Source organism: Thamnophis sirtalis, unplaced genomic scaffold, assembly GCF_051295495.1.
Source record: "Thamnophis sirtalis isolate CommonGarterSnake01/CBP01778 unplaced genomic scaffold, rThaSir2_p1.2 scaffold_6, whole genome shotgun sequence".
In the NCBI taxonomy this organism is placed as follows: Eukaryota; Metazoa; Chordata; class Lepidosauria; order Squamata; family Natricidae; genus Thamnophis; species Thamnophis sirtalis.
In genome coordinates, this window is record NW_028261386.1 from 121,291,236 (window position 1) to 121,301,224 (window position 9,989).

The following is a 9,989-nucleotide window of genomic DNA, read 5'->3' on the forward strand; positions in this document are numbered from 1 at the left end:
TAAAACTGATAATTAGGCAATTGTTCATACACAAGTTCATTAATTTTTTAATATAGCTGTCGTAGTTTAGTTCACATTTTTATTTTAAATGCAGTGTTAACCTATAAAGTTGAAGAGTACTATCATGATTTCAAAGTAGGTTAGCCAGCAAACATAACAACATTCCAAAAATGAGTGTACCATATTCCCATTCAGCAGTTCAGAAATTTATTAAAATTTGGGCAAAATATTGTTCATGTATACCCTTATCATAAATGCATTAATTCTGGCAAAGGGTTGCTTCTGACTCCTTAAAAGTGAATGTTCCTTACTGCATTAGTTATGAACAACATTTGTACTTTGACTTCAAATGGAACGAGGAAGAAATAGAAACAGGGAACAGACATCAATCACATCTACTAGAGCAGTGTTTCTCAACCTTGGCCACTTGAAGATGTCCGGACTTCAATTCCCAGAATTCCCCAGCCAGCAGTCGCTGGCTGGGGAATTCTGGGAGTTGAAGTCCAGACATCTTCAAGTAGCCAAGGTTGAGAAACACTGTACTAGAGTATGGTGCTTAAAATTCCTATTATAGTACATTCCCCACTTTCATTGTGTAAATGAAATCTGAATAGTAATTAGTTCTTTTCTGAATTCCATTCCTATTGCAGCCTGAAATAATTAAATAATTAAAACATCTCATTACCTTAGGAAATGATTAGTAGACAACATACAACTGAAGCGGTCACAATTAAAAAGAAAATGTATGGTCACAATTGCACAGACAAGGTGGAAGCACTATTAGTTTGTTCCTTCTTTGCCTGGGAATGCCACAGAAGCCTACAGGAAAGGAGGGGAAAGCTCCATCCAACTTTTGACAGTGCTTCTGATGTGCCTCATCCCTCTTTTTCCACATTGCTTCAACAATAACCTACTTCTGCAATTTCTAGTATCCTTCTTTCACTAGCCCCTCTGAGGTGCCACTGCTGCCTTAATTCAAGAGAGACATATTCAAGCACCACCCACTGTAAATGCTAGAAGGGGATTGGATAGGTCAGTTGGGTAGCCAATAGCTGAATAGAAGAGGAAGTTCCCCTATCTCCCTATTCTGCCATATGCCACTGGTACTCTTGAATTTAAATCACAAATATAGATTAATAACAGATTCAACCTTTCCCCTACTCATCCTACTCCATTCCCATCTTTTAGTCAGCATTGAGTTTTTACATCTTTATAGTATTTTCTTCATATTGTATATAGGTTTTGTATATTTTTTTATCCTTTTAATATTGTAAACTCAAGAGTTATGCAGTGCTAAGTTGGGTAGCTAATATATTTAATAGAGTAATACTATTGCACAAAATGCTTGAAAAATAGAAAACTTATTATATGCCATTTTAGCAACCAATAGAAAAATGATGTCCTCAGGGACACAATACATCCTTTTACAAATATATGCATTAAAAAAGATGTATTTTGAATAGTACAAAGGAGCATCTATTTCACTGTCATCCTCCATTATATTCTGTATACAAACAATATGCAAAAGTAATATTTGCTGCACATAGCATTGTAATAAATGAAGTAAAATTAAATGACAATTAGAATTAAAACTATAAAAGCTAATAGAAAAAATATACAAAGATACTTTCAAATAGCATCTGGCATCAACCCACATATACCCCCTGGAAAAACTCCTCTTTTAGAAGCTTTTGGAAGGCAAGTAGAGTTGGGGGGTCAAAGCACCGTATCTGTGAAGTGCCTTTAGCAGCTGTGAACTTCAGTGTTCCGGATTGCTATAGAAAAAAACATCCCACACTAACCAAATGCTCCAGTACCAAAATAACAACCCAACTTCCCATAAAAGGAGCTGTATTAGAATGTTATTCATACACGTTCACATTCAGTGCAGCAACCTGGAACAACAGAAAAAGGAAACAGATCACCTACACAACCTCTTCCAATAGAATGGATACACATGCAACTTTATTTTTTTTTAAAAAACTAGCTAAAACCCTCAAAACATCTTGAGTAAACCAACAAGTAGTCCATGAAGAAAAACTAGGACTTTCAACAACATATAGTATAACCACTACAGCACTAACCACTACATAGAACAGACAGGCTATTGTATACCCTTGACCGAAGATTGGTACACTCCTCCTCTCTGAGATGGTCATCCTCTTCCACCAACTGTGCAGCTTCAGGAGGGACACAGATGGAGCGGTGAGGGAGGATGGGGACATCCACCTAGCCAGCCAGATCAGCAAAATCAACCTTAGCAATCAGTGGGGTGACAGATGTCGCAGCCAGATCACCCTCACATTTTATTCCAATCTCATTTTAAATCGTATTTTATTCCAATCTCATTTTAAATCGTATTTTATTCCAATCTCATTTTAAATTGCTTTTATCAAATTTTAGTAATTATTTGTTTCTGGAATTCTGCACTTTGATATGGCCCAAGGGCTAATCAATCAATAAATAAGGAAGATAAAGCAGGCAGGCAGAAAACTAGCAGAGCACATAGACGAGTATGAATTAACAATCAGAAGACATGACCCTTAATTTCACAACACATTGACAGACTCAACCAAATTTCAACTGGGAAACTGAGTGCATCTGTGGACCAAGCTAAATCCAAAACCACTAAGGGATTCCTGGAAGCTGATTCAGACAAATCAGACATCAATAGATAAGTAGAAATAAACAATATTTGCACACTATTCAAAAGGAACAATACAAAGGAAATTAAGAAAGAAACAAAAAGACCAGACTATATCCCCTCTAGTAGCCAATGCCCAAATTAGCAGGTATTAACACCAGGCAAACCATCAAGCAGAAAAGAATATCTCAGTCAAAACTACCAAGAAGCAGCCCACTATTGAATGTAAACAGGGAGCAAGGCCCACACTCATTAGTATATTACCTAGTTGGGCAATAAAACTTCTCCAAGCAAACAACCAAGCTCGGAGAACACCAGACTGCACAGTTCAACCATGAACTATATATATGTTCTTCTATTGGCATAGGGTTGTTGAAAAATATTTTAAAAAAATAAAGGCTATCTACATAAAATATGCACATATGCAATTTATATAATCCTTTAAAATGAAAGAATTAATGCAAGGCTAAGATTTTTTTTTCCAGCCTTACCTTATTGTTTTGATAATATTCTTACTTTAAAATCTGTTTTTCTTTTACAAGTTGCTTTGCTTTTAGTACTTTGGTTTGTGTTCTTATGAATAAATATTAGAATAAAACCAATTCTTATTTAGTTTACAGTACTCAATTTCACAATTTTATTGTCCTATGCACTTGTTGGATAAGGATGTCTTCTATGGAAAAAATACCACAGGTTTTACTATATGAATACTTTATTACATGAAACAATTTAGTAGAGGATAAACAGAAATAGCCAATTATCTAGTTATATATATCATACAAGATGGCAAGTGCAGAAGTTTGACACCCCTCCAGTTACTACTTTACATCTTATTTGAAAGATTAAAAAGGCTCCAGTGTTTCTTGTATGAAGCTAAGAATCCTTCTCTTCTTACTTTTGCATTTTTCTCGTCAGTACAGAAATTAAACCTGAAAGGAGACTGTGAATTTCAGCAATACAATGATCTGAAACATATCTCAAAATCAACTATTAAATACTTATAAAGACAAAGATTTTATAATGTCCTTCACAAACCTTAATTTAAGTATTCAAAATCTTGGATAAATCTCAAACATGAAGTGCCCAGAAATAGATCTAAGAGTATTTTTGAATTAGATGAGTTCTGCAAAGAGTGGGGGAAATAAAAATACTGTACAAGGATTTTTCAGTTGGCTACAAGAAATATATAGAAGCAGTTATTAGTGTTACAAAGAAATGAGTGAAAGGGGCTTCAAACTTCTCCATCTGCCATATTACCCCTTCTCTTCTTAATTTGGATCTGTAAACAACTTCACATAAGCATTGTTCACAATTCTAAAAAATTATGTTAGGTTTATTTTGACTAGGAGGACCTATTTTTTATACAACTGTGTACATTATTAACAATGGGATTTCCCCTTTTTTGAGAAAAAAATTGTTCACAGGGTGTTTGTTTTTTAAGGACAAGTCCCTGCAGTTTTTCTTGGCAAGATTTCAGAAATAGTTTGCCATTGACTCCTTCTTAGGGGTGAGAGAGAGTGACTGGCCCAAGGTCACCCAACTGGGTTTGTGCCTATGGCAGAATTAGAGTTCAGTCTCTTGATTTCTAGCCTGATGCCTTCTCTTGCTACACCAAACTTGCTCTCTGAAATTGAGATCCTAATAGAACCTAAATTTTGACTTTTACTATCAATTCTGTTCAATCTTAAAAATAGAAAGGGACAAAAACAGTTTTTCATTTTAAATTCTGATTTAAAGCCATAAATAATTTTGTGAATTGCTTCCACGCTAATTCAAATTTAAAGTGTTTAATAATCTCTTATCAATTTTAACAAAATTGCCCCTTTTCTATTATGATTACAGGCACAATTCCGAGGGCTGTTTTTTATTTTATTTTTAACAACATTCTTCAAATTGGGACTCTCATATTAACTAATCCAGACTTTTAGTTTGGTGGCGAGTGATAAAACTGAAAACTTATTAGAAAATAAACGCTAATATAAGTATTCTAAATTCAATCTGAAATGAATTACTGAATGAGAATATTATAAGTTCTCTTTGGAATTGGTCCAAAATGTATCAGCATTGCTTCATAACAGAAGTGTATGGAACAGCTTTAAAGCCATAGTTTTCAAAGTGAAAGGGCAGTTCTCCAAAAAACAACATAGTTGGGAAGGGAGAAACTATGAGGTATAGAGACAAAGGAAGAAAAAATGCAAAAAATAAATCTTAACTTTCTTTCAGTTATCCACTCAATCTACCACTACCAATAGTTGGGATTCCACATAACCATGTGTGCATATTATCCACAGCTACTTCATTGAGATTTCTGGAGCCTTGCTTTTCTAAATATATTTTATCTTCTTGTTTTCATGAAGTGAGCAAAACAATCAGATAGATGATGAAAAGACTCTTCATTCTATTGCTCCACTCCTATCCATGAACTTGTTTTTAATTCTGATGATGAGGGAGTATCAAAAACCAACTCTTCCACCACAATCTTAAAGGAAGATTACAGTAAGTTGTTATGTCTGCCAATGATACCACTAATCAGGAACAAGGTCACCCAGCATTAAAATGATTAGTCAACTTTAACTTCCTTCAACGTTGTCCACAAATATAATTTTTTTCTTCCCGATAAAGGAATGTTTATCAGAAAAACTAAATATAAAAATGCAACTTCAAATTCCTTAGTATCATTCAAGTAGATTTAGTAAAATAAAACACATCCAAAATAAGAATTTTATGCTTAAAAAACAATACAATATTAACTATATTGCTTTCATTTCTTCCTTCTCCTTTATGTATTATTTATCATGTATTCTGTTCATGGTTTTAGAAAAAATGTTCCTATTAGATATTTGTATTATTTAGAAATTAAAAAAGAGCTTTGTTGAATCTAAATAATATTCCAACTTTCTAATTTCTAAGTGATTAGTCAGTTACCTGATCTTCATGACTTGACACATTTTGACAAATCTTGAAGTTTCAATTTACCTTTATTTTAAAAATGGGAAGGATGCCAGAGTTTGTTGAATAATGCTAGAATTGTTCAGGTTTATATATAACACTACCCCGTCTACTATCTTTTCAAACTGTAGTGTCTAGCTTCATGCAATACATGTTGACTAGTAAACATGAACATGATACATAATGTATCATAGTCACAATCAGAATTTATTGATACAATTCCCAACAGTGTCATTAAGTTGCTTTTCCTCAATGTTGTATTGTGAATTAATACTATCTCTCCCATCTTGCAGCCATTGATCATGCTGATAAATATTTAACTATTACTGGACTGGGATGATGTATAAACATAAATACATACCAGTAAATAAATAAATGTGTCTACAACATATATGGAAAACATTATAAGGGTAAAGAGACTACCATAAACTGATTGCAATTATGTACAACAATCAGTTTAAAAAGGTATTTATAGCTGGAAAACATAAACTATCTGATAACTATTGGTATGCCATAATGAATGAAACTATTCAATTTTCTTCTTTAAAAGGAATTTACTCAAGTCATCTTCTAGAGCTATAGCAACATGAGATCAATGTATCATTAATAAGATTAATAAAACAAGATCCTGCTTGTGGTGCAATGAACATAAGTAACCTATAGAAGAGAATACAATACTCAAATTATAGCAGCAAGGAATGGTCCAAGCTTCATTTTTCTATTTGATATTGATATGATGCAAATTCTGCTTTGATATGTTAACTATCTTTATCATACCAATACAGAAGGATATTTAACTTTCATTAAAGTGTTTTAAAAATCAGTATAGACACTGCACAAAGTCATATACATCATGTATTAATTTGATTATATTTGAAGGTGACCCCTAAAAAGAACCATGATTGTCCATTAAAAGAGCCACTTTCTATTTGCCCTATGTTGATCTTGCTGTTCTACTACAAACTAGCCATTCACCTACAACAGCCATTTTGTGTTTCCTCCTTTTTTTATGGTAGCCTTTCTGTGACTGTCACCATAGCAATCTATAATCCCTATTCAAAATTACAAATGTCACTGCAGTTGTTTTATTTAGTACCATGGTTATTCTCTGTCATCAATGAAGACACCCCTATCCTGTTCCTCTTGCCCTCCCAGTATATTCCAATAATTCAATGCTTCTTCCTTGTTCCTTATTTTCTGTTGGCCCAGTTCAGTCTTAAATTAGCTTGCTCCTGAGGACAGTTATAGACTGCAAACTGATTAGAAAGATAATATATTAAAATGAGAACCAAATGATTTCTAAAATCTTCATAGAAAATGAAGCTTAGAGTACCTGGATTAAATTGTGCAACAAAAATAGGAGGAACACTAGCCATAATTGTTTTGAGATCAATACATGTGAATGGAACTATTATATATATGCAAATCAGATGTTAATATAGGAAGTTAATATTTAGGAAATATTGCTCTTCAAGGTCAAAATAGCCGTGTTTTCCAAACTACTGCAGAGAATTTTACCCCATATATGATTTAAATAACAAACTTAAGTAAATGCAACAGGTTCATAATCCTGCAATCCAAGTAATAATTCATGTTCCTACACATTTATATACAAGCACATTTATCTACTTGTGAGAACTTCCAAAACAATGATAATAGTTAATCATTATTAATACTAATAAATATTAATTAAAATGAAATAAATGGTTCAAGATCGATTACAAATCTATCTACTGACATGTTAAATGGAATGCTAGTTAATATGGACTACACCCCTGTGGCTGTACTAAGATAGCACACTAAAGTAGGCTTATTAATAGCAATTTGAGCCTAAACTGCATAAAAGCTTCTATGTCTGAGAAACCACTATTTATGAAACAACTTTATATGACATTATAGCCATTTTTACTTCACAAACATTTGTGAAGAGGTATTACTATGATGTGGCAAAAACTGCCCAACCACAAAAAGCTGTTTCATATATACAACTTTCCAAATGAAACAACTGCCAATGTATTCCTTTTGTTTCAGCATGCTTTGATAGCGCAGTGTCATTTTCTGTCACCGCACTGCTACAACCCCTATACCACTAAATTTTAGGAATGATTCATATTTTCCTTTTTAGGTATACAAAACAGGTAGGAAATGCCCTGATGACTCTGTAAGCACTACTGCTGAATTATATACACATATATGCTATTCAACATATAGTCATAATAAGGAAAAGGTAATCTTTAATCTTTGCTGTGATAATAAATCCAATACATTTCCAAATGTTACAAAGAAGTAACATTTGAACCTGCTTTCACATCATTCTTCCTCACATAATTTGAAGAGCTGGTATGAAACCTTATCATCTCATTTCATGGATACAAGCACCAAAAATAAAATTATCAATGTTAGACAGCACATTCAACATATGAACATATCCTACTTTCGAAATTAAACACAGCTAAAAAAAAAATTTTAACCTTGGAATCTCTTTTATTTAAAAAAAACCTCCATTAAATTATTTTTGGAGAGAAAAGCAAGCTATTTAAGTCATCAAAGAAAACATAATTGCCAAGAGGAATTTATTATTCTGGCATTTTATACTTAACTTTGGAAGGTACTTTTCATTTTTTTTTTTTGTGACCAGAATATATAGAAAAGATGAAAACCCACCCATTTTTGTGACTTTTGAGTTGGCCTGGAGTTGGTATATCTTCTAATATGGATGCTCAATTAAGGTAGCAAAGGCATGCCCACCTTCCTAGAAAAAGCCTTTACTTAGTAGTAAAGATAGCTATGAGGGCATTGTAAACTATTTTCTTACCAATTGATGTCCAGCAAGATTAGGGGGGAAAGAAGCACATAAATTGGGCGGTGGGAAGGGGGGACACCATACAAACCAGGTATATAATAATTCTCACATCAGCATTTTCTACCGTCTGATTTATTTTTTTCTCTCTCTCTCTCAATATCTTCCAAGATAGCGTTAAAAATAATTAATGCAGAAAAGGAAAAGCTTCTTTATGGGGTAAAAGGAACATTAAAGTAAAAAGGGGGGTGCCAGCAGCTGCCATAATGAAGGCGACCACACAAAAGTCTGACTCAATTAGCTTCATCTCTTATCGAAATATTAACCTTTGCCAGCCATCACCGCTCCCCTCCCAGTATGCAGGTTTTTTCCCTCTTGCTTTTGTTCGAATTTTTGTAAAAAAGAAAGAAAGAAAGAAAGAAAGAAAGAAAGAAAGAAAGAAAGAAAGAAAGAAAGAAAGAAAGAAAGAAAGAAAGAAAAGTAGACTAAACCGCTCCTGCTCCTCTTTTTTTTACCTCGCTCCTACAAGACTTGCCGATCCTATAGGATAGAAAATCCCCACTAGTGGAAGCCAAACGCGGAGAGCGGGGTCCAGCTGCTCCCTTCCCGAGCGTCCTTTCGAGATAGGTTTACTCGGAAGTAGGACGCCTTGAATCCCCAGGGAAAAGGCTTCTTTTCATGGAAAGGCGCTTCGGCTTCCATGACCCCCCACCGAAATCCACTTACCCTCGAGAAGAAAGCCCGGCTGCCGGATATTCCCAACGTTTCTACCCCCGCCGACGCCGCCACCACCGGCCATCTTCGCTCAGCCGCTGATCTCGTTTCACACCATCGCGCCGACCAGCCTTTTCCCCCCCGCCGCTTTTCCTCCTCGGTCTGGCCCAGGCGCCTTCTCAGAGGTGCAGGGTACGGTACACTAGGCCTCTCCCTTCGGCCTGCACCCGCCGCCGCCGCCTTGCCTCCTCCAGCCGACTTCCCAGCGACTGGCTAGAGGAGCCGGGTATGATAGAGGGTGTGTGGGGGGGTGCCTTTTCAAGGGCCCCTCAGCCCCGCCGGGCCTACGAAGCGCGACAGGGAAGCGTTGCCGGCTGCCTTCTCTTCACCCGCCTCCTTTTATTGTGTTCGGCGGCGGCAGTTTCTCGGTCGCTCGCGGCAGACGAGAAGAGGCAGAAGAGGCCGCTGCAGTCCCGCCGGCGGGCTCGCTCTGGCCGCTGCGCTGCCTGCCACCCAAAGGCGGGGCGGTAAGGACGAATGAACCCAACCGAGCCAGGCTGCTCCTCGCCGCCGCCGCCACCGCTACCCTTTCCCCCCCCACCCTCCCGGCTGCGGGCTGTGCGGCGGCCAACGCTTTCCCCCTCCTTGCGGCGCTCCCCTCAATGGAGGCCCCCGAGATCAAGCCCCGCCGATCAGTACGCGACCCAGCGCAGCCTGCCTGCCGGCCTTTCGGGGGGCTCGCTCGCTCCCAGAGGCCAGCCCCGCGGAAAAAGAAGGTGTAGCTAATTTGACAACGAACCCAACACCTCTGCCTCCCCCTTCCCCACCCCGCCTCGCACCCATGTTTAAAATGGCCGCAGTTGCACGAATGTCCCTGGTTCT

At 36.7% G+C, this 9,989-nt stretch overlaps 1 protein-coding gene across 7 annotated transcripts in view; it reads right to left on the reverse strand.

Moving 5' to 3' along the window:
* The window catches only part of SENP6 (SUMO specific peptidase 6), a 64,631-nt gene extending 54,953 nt beyond the window's left edge, over nucleotides 1-9,678 (reverse strand). For all 7 annotated transcript variants that reach the window (XR_015697088.1, XM_087718854.1, XM_087718852.1 and 4 more), the window contains exon 1: nucleotides 9,120-9,678. Coding sequence is in view for 6 of the 7 variants with exons in the window: in XM_087718854.1 (XP_087574980.1) it covers nucleotides 9,120-9,192 (73 nt within the window). In the remaining variant the exon portion in view is untranslated. The remainder of the gene's footprint in view (nucleotides 1-9,119) is intronic.
* Nucleotides 9,679-9,989: the final 311 nt, after the last annotated feature.